Here is a 16,938-nt window from a genome sequence, read left to right on the forward strand (position 1 = left end):
ATTTTCTGCTATGTTAATTTACAGAATGTCCTCTTTTTTAACTAAGGAGTGGAAAAGATCACTTTGTGTGTGGTTGACATGAGAGGACATCATAAAAAGATGTCATCGGGGATACTAATGTTCTTTATAACATGAATGGCCAGAGAAAAGGTTTGGGTAGCGCTAAATGATCATTAAGATGAGATTAATTAAACCATAAAGATCATGGTTAGTCTGAATGTTCAAAATTGGTTCACTTTTAAAAAAAAATATCTCTCCTTAAAAGAGTTAAAACCTAAAAATATTATTTTATGTAATTCATCAATTAACAAATGTTTTATTCAGATGTCCATGTGTATTTTTTTTTATTATTATTATTCAGCCAGGAAGCTTTTAAATAGCTCTAATTTGAGATGAAATCAAAACATATTCGCATATAAAATAGGGAGGCAAGTGACACACAAGTTTTATATATTATAAAACGTGACATGGCATTGAATGTTGAGATTTCTTTAAGAAACTGGATTGTAGTGGCTACAACCTTTCATTTTTACAAACTAAACTACAAGTATGTTACAAAAATAGACATGCATCAAATCCACCACTACCATTAGAAACAAAGAGAATTCAGATGTGTAGGCAACTTCAAAGTCCCATTTAAAATACCAATTGAAGTTATATAGTAACAACTATAACAAAGTAAAAGAGGCAGATAAAGCATGTATGGCAATAAAGGAGTGATGAGGGTGCCGAATCCATTGAATAAAGTGGACGAACTAGCTGAGCCAGGAAGAAAGTAGGAGGAGACAGACAAGCATCAAGATGGGCTGAGCCTCACCTGTTGTAAAAAAAAAAAAAAAAGTTGTATCTTTAACTGACTGCTGAGCCACAGGAGACGGCCACCGTGCTCCTGTCAGATAGAGATGTGGACATAGGCTTGAGCAAAGCGAAAGACAGCTGAACTTCAGACAGGAGAGAAGAATAGAGAGAAACTGCTCCATTCGCCAAACAATAAAAACAGAATGGCAACTGTCCGGCGGATAACACTTTTACTTTGCATGTTACTGATGGTTTCCCAAGGACGGAGCCTGCTAAGAGTGGCCCGTTCTGAAAATGATGGACGTGAGACTGAGACAAGCAGTGATCATGGGACGACCGCCTCCGATCCTCACACGGAGACCGACAGTGTGACGGAGTCTGGTCATGATGTGACGGGGGACACTCATGGGGAGGGTGGTCATGGAGGTGAGCCTATCACGACACTCCCCATCGTGTCCTGGAAGTGGAGCCATGTCTCTGTACCATACTTGGTGGCTCTGTGGATTCTGGTCTCCTGGATCTGTAAACTCAGTGAGTCACTTTACATTTTGATTGTGTGATGTAGAAGGTAACACAGATTTTTGTGGCCCTTCATCGATGTGACTGATTCATGTTTGTGGTAAAAAACAATAAAAAACATAAAAAAATACAAAATAAAACATCGATAAGCATTTTTGCTGTTTTCTGACACGACCTGGAACAAATGGATAATTGAATCATAATATCTTTATTTTTGCACATTTTCTGCACTGTCAATTTGAAACCATGTTGTTTTAACAAAAGAAAGAAAATTAAAACTTTATTTGGCCCTAAATCGTTGAATAAACAGATGTGTCAATACTTTGTGGAAAATATTGCAGTTGTTGTAAAATGTGTTTCATGGCGATTAAAAATGGAAAGTTTTGAGGTTCATAAATTAAAACCGTTTGACAGTACAAAATAAATACTTGTGATCAAATTTTAAATGTTTTGATAACATAAAATAAATTAGTAGCTACCTTGGATTAAAAAAACAAAGTTGATTTTTTTGCATGCAAAGTTATCGAGATGGATATACTGTACATACACATCACTTTTATTACGCACTGTACTTTACTGTACTTTACTGTACTTTACTGTAGTTCAGTACCTTTATTGCTACATAACTAATTCAATGCTTGCTTAGTTAAAATAATATATTACTTCTATAGCAGTTAGGAGAGCCTAGTAAAAATTGATCTTTGACGTCAATAGTCGGCAATGGCACTGAATGACTGTACAGTGTGTGAGAATTTTTTCTACATCAGCCATTACATACAGAAAAAAAAGCATATTGATTGGACTATAGCTTTGTTTTCAGGGTTGTTGTTGCCACTTTGACTCTTAATTTTACGAAATCGAATAATTGTCTGACAGTATCAGTAGGAGATGCATATACTACCATTTTTTTGTTCAATACTACAATTAAGTGTATTTACACATACATTACAGTAGATGGCAGTAGCACTCTTATCGTCAGAGTGCGTAGGTGTAGGTTTGATGAAAGTTGATCCATATTTGTTTTTCCCCATTTTGTTCTATTTAACATTAACTCATTAAATTCCAAAGAAATATTTATATGTTTTTACTGTATTTTTTTTCTCCAAAATCAAGGATGGGGGGGACTAACTCAAAAGAATTGAGAAGCACCGGTTTAAGTGTTTCTTTGGTGCAGTGACAGCACATATATCGCATTGATCGAGTCGAATGATACCATTTCGTCTGGAGCCAAGGTAAAAACGCTGAAAGGAAATGCAATCAACATCAAAGAAAGGGTTAGACGACACAATTGTTTAGTTTAAGTAGTTGTGCTAGTAACAATATTAAAGAACTGTGATTTAAGAGATCAAATTTGATGGTTATCTTGGCCCAAAATAAGGATTTTGGGCGTCTTGGATAAGGGACATTTGGAAAATTAAGACGACCTGAAATTTCAGACCTTGTCAAAGACTATTTGCACCCTTGTGATCAGTCATTATTTTTGTATACACACACCAACACAGAAAGCACTGTGGACACTATAAATGACTTGCGTGTGTGTCCATGTTTGTGTTCATGACACACTTCATGACTCGCTTCCTGATACATAAATAAGGGAATGCGGTCTTCTTTAATGAAGTCTTTGTACAAGTTAATTATGGCAATGTTATTCTGTGTATGGAAAAAGATACAGTAAGATGATCCAGCATGGAATTGTCACAAGTTGCAACATACACTGTTATGATATTTTTAGATTTAGAGCGAAGTGAGTCATTATTTCCACCTTTCAAACTATATATACATATATATGTGTGTGTGGCGGATCGGCTCAGTGGATGAGTGGTTTGCACGTCTGCCTCATAGTTCCAGCTGGCTTCGGCCTTCCTGTGTGGAGTTTGCATGTTCTCCCCGAGCCCACGCAGGTTCTCTCCAGGCACCCTGGCTTTTTCCCACATGCCAAATACATAGATGGCAGGTGTTTTGGACACACTAAATTGTCCTTAGGTGTGATTGATTGGGTGTGAGAATGTTTTTTTTTTCTTGTCTCCATGTGCAGGTGAGACTGCACGTTTTATTACAGTTTAATGAAGCGAATCCGCATTTAAACACCTTATCTTCCAAGACAAGAAACTACTGTATATGATTAAGTATCATAAAGGCAAACAACAACCAAATGAGCACACCCACACTGCTGACTTTAAGATACTCTTCCTCATGGGCTGAAACCCACATATTGACATCAATTTTCCCAAGTTCATTTCCTGCTCAGAGATTTTAACAATGTTTGCTTTCTTTGGATCTTCACATTGCAGTCAAGTCACGTTAGGTTATGTGTCAGGAAGTTATTTTTTAGATTGGTTTATTATATAGATAATTACTTCCTTACCGTTAAACGAGAGCATTTAAAGTCATTAATATGAAAAAAAAAATCTGTGATGCTTTTATCTGATTAGTACTGTATGTAATAAAGAAATGTGTCACGTTTGTTTCTGAAAGCCTCCTGAACTATGTTCTACTCACCCACTAACCCATTGTCTCTCTTGGAGTGCAACTGCCAAAATGCCAAATGAGTCTTTCGGCTTTCTGTAGCAACCAAGTGCCTATTTTGTTTTGCCTATTTGTGTTTCCAACATTTAAAGATGTTTTCTACATCAGCAGTTCTGTGTGAGGGTTCGTGAAGGCACCTACATGACCTACATGAGATTTTTAAAGGGTTTGTCATGACAAGAACAGTACATTTTTCTTTTTGAATTCAGAGCAAATTAATTGGAACATAAAGCAATCTGTCAAGTTTTTTTTTTCATCCCAAAATAGTTTGTGCCGGTGATGGGATAATTGGCTCAAATATTTCACAGAGAGTAAAGCATCCACATTTAAATGACTTAAACGACAGTTCCCAGCAGGCTGCACTTAAACTTCAATGCGAGCAATTGTTACACAGTAGGCCTGGGCAACACGGACTGAAATCTAAAAATCTCAATTTTCTCCAATCATTCTGTACAATTATGATTTTGATTGGTTTCTAAAGGAGGGTCTCAACATGGCTGGTACTTTAAGAGTTATTTATAGACAAATTATTAACTTTCCATTGCTAAAAATGGCTAATAAATCAGGCAATCCCATCAAATACCACAATTAAGTTGTTAGTATCTATTATAAACATATTTTGTAAACCACCCATCTGGCATTTTGCCACTTTTGCAAAATCTCATTAGCTTCACTCTTCCAACTATTTAAAATTACTCATAAACCGGATTTTGTCTATTTATTGCCCTGGCCTCTTATGCGGCCAAATAACCTTTATCTAAAATGTACACCCCAGCCCCGTTTATGTCTAGTCGTTTTAAAATGATTGATATGACATAGATATATTGATGAGGTTGATGTTTGAGTGTGCAGCCATTAGAAAACAACATACACACTACAATTAATGAGTCAAAGGTCACCAAGGGTGCAATTTAAACACTTCTTTATATAATGCTGACATTCCAGTCAGAACCATAGTAGTTAACAGTATTACTGTATACCTCTCTTGCTTTGCATAAATGTATAACCTAATATATATATATATATATATATATATATATATATATATATATATATATATATATATATATATATATATATATATATATATATATTTTTTTTTTTTTTTTTTTTTTTTTTTTAATTTATTTATATGTAATACTACGAGTCTTAACTTTAGTTGCACACCTGTGGGAGAGCTCACATGTCAAACTAGCAGAGCTTACTAACAAGGCTTTTGTGCCTTGTTCGGCTCAAACAGGATGGAACAGTTAGTCAAATAAAAACTCCAGTCATTCAGTCGCGACTTGAAAGAATCAGCACTTTGTGAATTAATAGACTAGGAGCTCGTACAGGATGTAAAGAAAAATGCAATGAGCAGGTTATATGCTCTAGATTAGCGTTGGCTAATCTAGAACAAAGCATGTTCTGCTTTCTGTCCATAAACCTATGTAGTCAGTTAGTGTTCTTTTTTTTTTTTTTTTTTTAACAAAGAACAGAGGTCACAGTTTCATATGGATCATGTTCAGATTATGCATACTTACTTTACTGTACATACCGGCAAGTGCGTACCATGTAGTATCATAAACCAGTGTGTCTCACAAAAACTAATTGTGGTATGCAAGCTTTTTTTGGTGCTATGAAAAATAATGACTCAATTAAATCCGACATTTAAATCTTGAAATAGAATTAAATGTGTCAGAAGAGCTGATCCTGGGAACGGTATTTTATTTGTGGCCTCGAAACATATGACTTTTGATAAATATTTTAGGAAAAAAAGTTGGCTTAATGATGCAACCCTAAGGTGGTGCAAAAGTTTAGAAACATTGGAAAATATCTTGTTCGACACAATATCTTGTTTGACATATTTCATTAGGGGGAAACTCCTCCAAATTGTCTTGTTGCGTTACCTTTTTAGCATTAAATGTTTAAAATCGTTTTTATAGATTCATCTTAGATTCTCATGGGTCCAACAGTCCCTACACACCATGCTATAGCGACAAATCATTAGTATTTCTTTTAAGTTTAATACTATTTTGGAACACAGTATATCGATTTTTAAACATTTTTAATTCCAGTTTCAGGTTTACCTGAGTGTAGTCTTGTTTTAATTCTGATCTCCATGTCTGTCTTTCTATATGCTTTTTATTTTTTATTTTTTATTCATGCTAATTATAGGAATTTAATAATATCATGACATGATTAAGAACACAAATTAAAAAAGTTTAATTTGAAAAAAAAAAGTCATGTTATTAAAAAGACCAAAGACTATAATATTTTAGGAATTTTAAAGTACTTGGTATTGGTATTATAGACAATACCAACACCGATATTTACTCAGTATCACTCGATACCAAATCCTCAAGTACTGAACAGCTCATGCAAGCCGGTCTTCCAAATAGCATTTATTTTTCCCATTGTTTGGAAAAATAAATGAAGAAAGCTGTAACTCAAGATTATGCAACAGCGGTGTCAATCATTACTTAACCCAAAGCTGCAAGATGAAGCAGTAAAAATGAAGCCAAACACCTCCAGAGCTATTCATTGAACATCCATCAAATTGCTGGTAACATCTTACTTATTACTTAATCTTCCACTCTGTGAGTGTCATGTGTACATGTGACATAAGAGAAATGAATTGTGGGTGTTTGAAATGTGACTGAATAACCGGGCATCTTTTCTGGACATCCGTGACGCTCCATTTAATTCAACCTTGGTCTCAGAGGAGATACTGTACATATAAAAAGGCCGAGTCTGGTGTTCTGCTCACTTCATTGCTTGACCACACAAAGTGTTGGTCCCAAGACACATTTCCAGAAAAATACCAATGCAAAGTCAATAGGAGCCAGTGTAAAGACAAAGTAAACAAGAGTGAGTAAGAAGGAAGAACTTTATCTCATCAAGTAACCAGGAAAAACAAATGTGACGGACTGACTCCACTTCTCGTTTACCTTCTTCACATCACTGGACTTTATTTTCGTTTGAGACCGATCATTTGTGATTTTTTTTCCTCTCCGATGGAACAACGTGGATACGTGCACATTTGGCTTCTAGGGGCAATACTGTTGATTTGTTTCATCCCCGGGGTGGCAGTGGAGAATGGGGACCATCAAAATTCCAGACCTGACGTGAATGATCACGGCCATGCTTCAAGCATCACCGGGATACCCATCGTGACTTTTAAGTGGCATCACGTAGAGGCTCCCTATCTGATTGCGTTATGGGTCTTGGTGGCTTTTTTGTCAAAAATGGGTATGTAAAAAACATTTGTTACATTGATGTCAAATCCAGACTGGTAGATCATACCTACTTGTTTAATCCAATGAGGAAAAACTCAAGGGAAGACACACAAATTCATTTTTGTTATTCTAATATGGATCAGTGATTCAGGACCTTTTCTCAATGATGACACCCCTATGATTTTTTTTTCTGCCTTGTAGCCCCTAACCAAAATATTTTGGGGTTAAACAAAACGAAACAAAAATAGTGGTATAGTGGTATCTCTAAGTGGATTTAATTCAGGAATTTCACAGGAAGTGTAATATCATCTGCTTTATCTTTTTGGCTCATCTGCCACTAATAACAATGCACATCTGTATGAAACCTAACAACATAAAGGCATACAATTTTTCGCAACTGAGTCGCAAAACATGCAATAAGTTGCTTCATGGTCCAGTTAATTTGCTCTTAATTTGAAAAGAAAATTATACTGTTCAAATTATGGTATTAAAAACCATTACTTTAGATTTGCTCAAACCCTATTTAAATCTCACATACCCCATTAAGTGCCTTGGCGTACCCAAGTAAAGTTGCATCATTAGTGAAATTGGATTTTTTTTTTTAAATGCATACAAAGTTTTGCATATGAGTCACAATACAGTAATGCATTTCAGCCACAAGTTGTTTGATGTTACAATTAATTTGCTCTTAGTTGGAAAAGAAAAAAAAAGGAATGTGTCATGTCACAGCATTAAATTTCATTTGCTGACGTCTGCGCTGTTGAAATTTCACATACTCCCGGACGTATCTTCACGTACCCCCAATATTATTTGTAACCCCATTTGAGAACTGCTGCTCAAGATGATGCAAGATTTTAAACTCAGAGTTACATTGTTGTCTCTCCTGTTTTTGACATACAACCCTCACACACACTTAAGACAAGAAGCTAGTTTATTTTACTCAAAGTGTAAATTCTGATTCGTGAACAATAGCACCCTTTAAACAACTCTGAAGGTTTGGAAGAGGCATAAACTCCGATTGAAATTCCGTTTTTTTAGTGCAGTTACATCATGCAACTATATGATTAAACAGGTATTATGTCATTTTGTTTCTACTGGTAGCTATGAGATAAAAAAAAAAAAAGAAAAGAAATCCATAAAGATGAATGCAAATGCAACCCTACAAATCATCCCCACTGACATAAATCAACTTTATGAAAGTGGCTTTTTCACTGGTTCACTGGGCTTGATTATTAAGCTGTAAAGTCAAGTGACCTTAACAAGACGCCTGTTTAGTTATGCAAAGATTTCTGGGCATTCATCAACACATACCCACAATGGTTAATTATATGCCAAGGAAAAAAATATTCAACGGTTGATCATTTGCAAATTTTGCAACTACATTTGAGGTTTAGTTTTATAACTTAGCTATTATGCTGGGTTCACTGGATCTGAAAAAAATGTGAATCAAATACTGTTTTGTTTTATTTATGGCAGATTGCATTACTTTACTGTGTGTGTGTGTATATATATATATATATATATATATATATATATATATATATATATATATATATATATATATATATATATATATATATATATATATATATATATATATATATATATATATATATATATATATATATATATATATATATATATATATATATATAGGTAAATAGATATATATGTATATACAGTATATGTATTATGTAACTTAGTGAAAACAAGGGGTAGGACCTGACAAGTTCTTGAACTTCATCCTACTCCTTTTGAACATGTAAACTACTAAACTGTTACAGTATATCTATTGTTTACTTTTTTTCAACCTCTAATTTTTTTTTAATTTGTATTGTGTTTACATGTTCAATAAATCAAATCAAATAAATCGGTTAAAAAGCCTGGTCCAAGACTATGCTTTAAAATCCAAACGTTGATTTGAATTAAGATTTTAAATAATTCCGCTCTCACATGTCTTTGTTCCAACAGTAATTGAGGCCAATCATCATGTGACTAACATAATCCCAGAGAGCGCCCTGCTCATTTGCTTTGGCTTCATCCTCGGAGGCATAATTTGGGGTGCGGATAAGGTGCAAACCTTCAAGTTGACCCCAACCGTTTTCTTCTTCTACCTGCTACCTCAAATCATTCTGGATGCGGGCTACTTCATGCCAAACAAGTTGTTCTTCAGCAACATGGGGACCATCCTGGTCTATGCTATTATTGGGACCTGCTGGAACGCTGCTACTGTGGGGCTCTCCTTGTGGGGATGTCACCAAGGAGGTGCCATGGGTAAGAAGGGAATCACTATCATATTTATTTAATATGTATGTTAAAAGCACACAAGGACTGTTAACCTTGTATACTATAATGAAATCTGGGATATAAACACATACTGTAACTGCAAAGAGTTATTAAGATATTGCGTGTCTAAGCATTGATTGCAAAAAAAAAAGAAGAAGAAGAAGAAAAGGTCGATAGAATGACCTTATTAACAAATTTCATTGAATTAAAAAAATAAAAAACAAACAAAATTTAAAAAAAACATGAAAAATCTGCAAAATGTGAGTTGGTTAAGTCTTTAAAATAAAATTATGTATTTCATTGGGCATGATAAGTATGGTGAAACGTGATATCACAAAACGAAGACCGGTTCGTTTTGGTTTTTTGTTTAAACATTTTCAACTGTAATTTCTCTTGTCGAACATTAGGTGGCACCCACGTAGAGATGTATAGAATTAGTTGTCAAAAAGATAAAAAAAAATCTGTACTGATGTGATCTCTTAGGGATCTGCTACGCTGTAAATCCGTGAGAAAATAAACACAAGACTAATTATTTAGAACAAGACAATGACCAAACTAGCTGTAAATCCGTGAGAAAATAAACACAAGACTAATTATTTAGAACAAGACAATGACCAAACTAGTGGAGTCAAACTAGTCAAACTAGACAATTTGAGAAACCCTTTGTCGCGATCGAATGTTTCCAACTGCTGGGTGCAATGAAGCGAGATCCTAATGCTATCTGCAAGCTAGCGTATGCGAATTTTAAATAAGCCCTAACTTGTTCTCTGCTCAAAAATTTTCATGAGTTTTACTTGTTTTGTCAATGCTAAAACTAGTGCTATTGATTTAGAACATAAATAACATATTTAATTGTTTAATACGTAATGATTAAGAATAAATGGCCAAAGACGCATTCTTCATGAAATTGACCAATCTATTGGCGCAACCATATTTAAAATACATATTATATATACAAACCCACTGTACATATATATTCAGATCAAAGTTCTAACTTTAGTCTAATGAATAACTCATAATTGAGAGCAAGCACTGCCTAAAGTCCAACTGAAATTAAAAACATCGTTTTGTAACGGCAGTTACAATCTGTATTTTAACCTTTGCAGGTGACCTGAACATCGGCCTCTTGCAGTACCTTCTGTTCGGAAGTCTGATCGCAGCAGTGGACCCGGTAGCTGTCCTTGCGGTGTTTGAACAGGTCCATGTCAATGAAGTCCTCTTCATCTTGGTGTTTGGAGAATCACTCCTCAACGATGGCGTGACAGTGGTTAGTATACTCCTTTCTAGCGTGACTGTTGTTTTGGAACAACAACAGAAAAACACAATTTTGTCCACTTGTATTTATATGCTGCGTGAATTGCTGCGTGAAAAAGTAACAAATTTTTTGGTCTGCCAGCACAAATATTATCATGAACTCAATGAACCATTCCAATATGGCTTATGAACCTACAACAGTAGAAATTGCCCTCAATAAAATCATAAAGGAACTCAGTCAGCATCTCTGCTCTTAACTCTCAGCCGTTAATCGTTTGGCACATTGTGCTGTTTTTGGGCAGATGAGTTTATAACCTTCAATGACTTTAATTCTAAAAAATGTGGTGTGCCACAGGGCTCTATGCTTTTGACCTTGTTCTTGCTTGGCCAAAAAATTTGCTCTGTAGCTTTATTTGGCTCTAGGAAACCACATGATTTCCTCAACAACCAAAAAAGAATGACTCTCTCTTTACTTTAGGTGCTTTTCAATGTATTCGATTCATTTGTCTCCTTGGGCGGATCCCAAATTGATGCTGTGGAGATAATCAAAGGAATAAGTAAGGAGTCTTTATAAAATAGTATGTGAGAATAACATGAAAAACAGTAATTGAAAAATGTTCACTCTTTTTTTCCAGTTTCCTTCTTTGTGGTAGCATTCGGCGGCTCCCTACTCGGCATGGTGTTTGGTTTGCTACTGTCTCTTCTGACCAGATGCACTAAAAACGTTCAGATCATAGAGGCAGGCTTCATCTTCGTTTTGGGGTACCTCTCCTACCTCACTGCTGAGATGCTCTCCCTTTCTGCCATTCTTGCGTAAGTGTTCTTGGAAGAACATTCGCACTTTTTTAAAGGTCCCTAAATAATGTTTTGAATTTCTAATGTCTTTTTTCATTGTAGGATTGTCTTCTGTGGCGTCAGCTGCCAAAAGTACATCAATGCAAACATGGATGAAAGATCCGTCACCACAGTCAAATATGCCATGAAAGTGCTCGCCAATGGCTCAGAAACCATCATTTTCGTTTTCCTCGGAATCTCTGCCGTCGATAAGACGTTATGGGTGTGGAACACGGGCTTTGTTCTCCTTACGCTTCTCTTCATCTTTGTGTATCGCTTCATCGGTGAGATTTTGGTGTTTTTTTTAAAAGAAACTGCTAAACGTGAAGGCGATAGCTCAAGACTTCCTATGCTATATGCAACAGGTGTTTTCTTACTAACATGGATTATGAACAAATTCCGGCTGGTGCCCTTGGAGGTCATTGATCAGATTATCATGAGCTACGGTGGCCTGCGAGGGGCGGTAGCCTATGGCCTGGCGGTGATGCTGGATGGGAGCAAGATTGAGGAAAAGAATCTAATGGTCTCCACAACTCTGATTGTAGTTTATTTCACTGTCATCCTTCAGGTAATTGTTTTTACATCCACAAAAAGAATTTTGCCAGACTTATTATTTCTTTTTTTTTTTTTTTGCACTTGACAACGCTATTGTTCTATTTTCGGTTTGCAGGGGGTAACTATGAAACCTCTAGTCACTTGGCTCAAAGTAAAGAGAGCTGCAGTGTGTGATATCACACTTATCGAAAAAGTCCAGAACAAGGTGATTTTGAGAATTCATCAACTTTTGAAGCCTTTGTTGAAATGATCCTTCGAGACTTACAGAATTCTGTTTCCAGGTCTTTGATCATATGCTCGTCGCCATCGAAGATATATCCGGGCAAATTGGACACAACTACATGAGAGACAAGTATGGCAACGCTTTTAGGATTTGACATTTGACCTGTTTGAATGTGGTTACAATGTTGTTGCTTTCTGTGAAGGTGGTGTCACTTTGAGGAGAAATGGATGTCCAGAATTTTTATGAAGCCGTCCGCAAGGAAGAATCGTGACTATGTCTTCAAAGTTTTCCATCAGCTGAACCTTAAGGATGCTATGAGCTATGTGGCTGAGGTGGGTGACCTCGACATCATCCATTCCTTGTTGTTGCATATTATAAATACAATTAGATTTATAAATATTGCGTTTTTCCATCACAACATTAGAGGTTAAATATCTCAAGTAAGTACAGTGGCCCAGAAGTGCAAATCATAAAAACAAATAACCAAACAAACACAAAACTGTAATGAAAAAAAAGCAAAAATATCCTGCAAGACATGAACAAAAAACAAACAAAAATAATCACAAACAAAAACCAAAAACACATTACAAAAAATAAAACACATCAGCAAATTTAAGAATAACAAAAAAACAAACAAAATAAAATTGTGTTTCATCTTACGTAATGCGTTTTTGTTTGTGATTCATTTTCTTTTGTTTGCTTTTTTTAATTTTGATTCGCTGTTGTTCAATCATTTTCAATCATTTTTTGTAATGTGGGCTTGTTTTTATTTGCAATTCACTTCATTTATTTGCTTTTGCGTATTTTTTATTTGCTCGTGTCGTTTTTTATCACGTGTTTTTGCTGCCTTTATTTTTTAAATGGTTGAAGATATATTTTTTTAAGTTTAGAAAAACCTAAAAACAAGTAGAAAATTGTTAAGTAAAAGTAAAGTAAAATCCTGGAAAAGGAAGCTGTCTTAACTGTTCTCTTGGAAACAAACTATGTTCATTAATTAAGTCCAATTAAGTGGCAAACCTCATGTCATTTTCAAGTTAAGCAGGAATCACTTGTAATCGACCTTGTAAGGAAGTAATCCGTAAAGTAACAGTTACTTTTTCAAGGCAACATAAGTGATGAGTAACATTAAAAAGAATGCTTATGCTGTTTACGCAGGGTGAACGCAGGGGGTCACTTGAGTTCATCCGCAACGAATCGGCATTTGTGGACTTCAAGAAAAAGTATGGTGAAAAATTCTCTGAGGCGATGCCAGACATCATGGCTGACATGGCCGATGACCATGGTTCAATGTCCGCCATGAGGTGAGCAGGACCATATCCAGGTCTCCAAATAAAGAAACATCAATACTCTTGAACGTAAAAAGACCTAACTGTTACGGTTGTACCTCAATAGACGAGACCCTGTGCCGTCAGTGAGCTTGGAAATGCATGAACAGACCATACAAGGAGCGAGGGCAGCAGAGGACATCAACAGCCACCATCTCCTGCAGCAACATCTGTACAAAGGCAGGAAACAGGTAAGTTCTGTTTTATACTCAAAACAGCACAAATCAAGCTTTCCTGTTGCTGGCATTGGTTGAAATCCTCATATCTCATATCATTTTTTTCAGGAGACCCCAAGAATAGATAACTTGTTATTGTTAGCAATTTTCAATGCCATTAGATAAGTCAATAATTTGTCAAATAAAATAAAATAACACCCACATGTGTGAAGTGAGCAATAATAACGTTTTTGAGTAAAAAAGAAGAAAGAAATTAAGAAATCTAAATGTAACTTACAGTATGAGGCTTCAACTCAATGCCAGTCATTTGGAGAAGGATGCTTGGAAAGAGTTACTAACATCCATTTTCAAACTCCTAGCATCGGCACAGGTACAGCCGTAGTCATTTTGAGGTCAATAAAGATGAGAACGAGGTGCAGGAGATCTTCCAGCGAACCATGAGAAATCGTTTGGAGTCCTTCAAGTCAGCGAAGATGGGGGTGGCTCCGCCAAAGACCATAACCAAGCATCAAAAGAAAGACCAGCAGCAAAAGGTCAGATAGGATTGTGTCATTCAGTTCTAAGCTTGTTTTTACTATTTGCTAAACATTGCCATCAAAGAATTAAATTCTATTGCTGATTAAAGATGCAAAGAAATTGCTTCTCAGTTATACTGTCACTGCACGACACAAAACGAGTCTCCAATAGCTGCCAATTTGAGAACACATGCATGGTGCATTCAAATGCAATCTGACCTTTCAAAATCAGACAGAGCAATAGGCAATCAATGCTTAAACATTAATAACCGTCTTCCTAATAATGTTAGGTACATACATTTGCGTAAAATTATACACACTATCATTATTTCATTAAAACCTTGCTTCAGGTCCCATGGATTAACCCAAAACAAATAATGAGAGCCACAAAATTTGAAAATTGCTCCTGAAATTAAGTCAATGATTTACAAAATTGCTCTGCAACAAATAAACAAACTGCAAACAAACTGAGACTACTTAAACTGTCTCATCACTATTTGCATGTAAATACCTCTTTTTTCTATATTGCAGATGTCAACCAGAAAATCAATAGATAAAAGTAAAAGCTACCATTCTGGTGATGAAGGTTCGTATCACTATCACTCAACATAAAAAACCCTATGCAACATGATTTGTACGTATATCCTCATGATTCTGTATTTGTGACATCATTTGTTCTAGATTTTGAGTTCTCAGAGGGAGATAGCGCGTCTGGCTATGAAGCATCAGGAGACTCACTCACCATGAGAGTCACCTATAGAGTGGGAGGTAAAATTAAAACCATCAGCTATTTTTTGTTTGCTCATTTGCAGATTTGTAATTTTTTTTTTCCATTTACAGCCGGAATTGAAAATCCAGCCTTCATGCCAGAGCTGGACTCTACGGCTCCGTTGCAGATCCCACCGTGGTTAGCGGAAGCCGGGCTCGAAAACAACATGGTGGCCCCCTCGCAGAGGGCCCAAGTGAGGCTGCCGTGGACACCCAGTAACTTGCGGCGCCTTGCCCCGCTACGCATCAGTACTCGTTCCACCGACTCCTTCATGCAAGCGGACGCACCTGCAACACGAGAGGGAGACGAAGATGATTTTCCAATACCATTAACGCCGCCTCCGCCACCACCGCCGCCGCCACCGCCGCCGTCTGACAGAAACAGGCGTCACATGTAATCTCTTCAACTCCTTTAACTTGGCTGCCAAAGACACAGAACATTACCTCAGACTTTGCACTGTCTCCTCTGGAAATATTGTCATGGGAATGTGTGTGTGTTTTTTTTGTTTGTTTTTGTTTTGTTTTTTGTGAGATTAGTTAAATCCAACCACTTAATAACATTTCTACTCATAATACTGGGACCCATAGCTCCATCTTCACCATTGTATAAACAAACAGAAGCGATGTATGCTATTTTCCTAACATGTTGAACATTATAGTATACAGTTTATAGTATCAGGTACAAAATGCACACAAGGCACCAAGGCCATTTTCCAAGGTAGGAAATATGTACAGCTTTTTATTTATAAAGATAATCCATTCAATAAGTGATGTGAAGGATGCAGTGTAGCATTTTTTTTTATCTTAATTGTCTTTCCACACACTAGCCCTTGAGAGAAAACATGCATAGCTAAACAACTAGCTGCCTTAATGATTAAGTAATGTATTTATTTACAAATAAATAAAAGTTGTTTGTGTTTTCGTTCATTGGGAACAATAATCCCAAATATTTGAATTTGCAGCAGGTGTTATTTACTTGCTATTATTAGTACTTTGACCAGTTCAAATGGACTGTTTTGAGATGGATGTAGAGTTTTGAAATTAAAAAGAGAAAAAAAAGTGGATGTTTTTTTTTTGTTTTCTCACATATCCATTTGTCTACACTCGCACTAACTTTTTGAAATCAAGGACCCCTTTTTGGAAATCAAGTTTTCCAAGGACCCCAATTAAAAATGATTGCAGAAACAAAACAAAATATATATATATATATATATATATATATATATATATATATATATATATATATATATATATATATATATATATATATATATATATATATATATATATATATATATATATATATATATGATTATTGATGTCAGGTAATGTTAGTCCAGCAGAGAAGGCTTTTCTGTCCCTCACGGCCCACCATACACACACACACACACACACACACACACACACACACAGATAATAATTTGAAGGAAACATAAGTGCCCTTTTTGTTCACCAACATCTTCAATTTGACAACAACCATACTGAAGTTTACTAAATAAAAATTACAAATTGCACACCTTCTCGTAATAAACTGGGCCAATCTCAACAAATATGTGTTACTTTTCAGCCATACTGAAATTAACAAACTAAAAAACTGCATGCCTCCGCATAACAAACTGAGTCAATTTCCTCCTCGCAGATTGCTGCCAAATATTTAATGACCAAGCTCTTTGACGAAGACATGGATTATCGGGTTGTATGACAAATAAAAAATAATTACATTTTTAAAAAATATATTGAACTGGTTAAATTGATTGCTCTATTGATGGTCATGAATACTTTCCCAAGTAAATATAAAATCAAATGAAATTAACACAAAATTATATGGGTTTTTTTATAATTAATAACTCAAATGATGAAATGGACCCTCTGCAGTCAGGCACGGACCCCACTTTCAGAACCACTGCTCAATACTACTTTGTAGTTTACATAATAATGAAA

At 35.6% G+C, this 16,938-nt stretch overlaps 1 protein-coding gene across 1 annotated transcript; it reads left to right on the plus strand.

Moving 5' to 3' along the window:
• Positions 1–854: 854 nt before the first annotated feature.
• LOC148406434 (sodium/hydrogen exchanger 3-like) lies at positions 855–16,059 on the plus strand. Its single transcript, XM_088404897.1, has 16 exons — positions 855–1,329; positions 9,033–9,335; positions 10,454–10,614; positions 11,080–11,158; positions 11,237–11,414; positions 11,499–11,719; positions 11,801–12,003; positions 12,106–12,195; positions 12,272–12,342; positions 12,416–12,545; positions 13,369–13,514; positions 13,606–13,729; positions 14,074–14,247; positions 14,761–14,815; positions 14,911–14,997; positions 15,070–16,059. Exons 1-16 carry the CDS (start codon positions 1,002–1,004, stop codon positions 15,393–15,395), a joined length of 2,676 nt encoding a protein of 891 aa, XP_088261023.1. The 5' UTR covers positions 855–1,001; the 3' UTR covers positions 15,396–16,059.
• The last annotated feature ends 879 nt before the right edge of the window (positions 16,060–16,938 follow it).

This window comes from Hippichthys cyanospilos, chromosome 21 (genome assembly GCF_059441005.1).
Source record: "Hippichthys cyanospilos isolate Australia breed blue-spotted pipefish chromosome 21, RoL_Hcya_1.0, whole genome shotgun sequence".
NCBI lineage: Eukaryota > Metazoa > Chordata > Actinopteri > Syngnathiformes > Syngnathidae > Hippichthys > Hippichthys cyanospilos.

Bases quoted from the DNA above. Each gene is read 5' to 3' on its own strand.
- LOC148406434 (XM_088404897.1), top strand. From the start codon at position 1,002: ATGGCAACTGTCCGGCGGATAACACTTTTACTTTGCATGTTACTGATG. The intron at 10,615-11,079 runs GTTAGTATACTC...TCTTTACTTTAG, and splicing joins TCAACGATGGCGTGACAGTG to GTGCTTTTCAATGTATTCGA. The intron at 11,159-11,236 runs GTAAGGAGTCTT...CTTTTTTTCCAG, and splicing joins GGAGATAATCAAAGGAATAA to TTTCCTTCTTTGTGGTAGCA.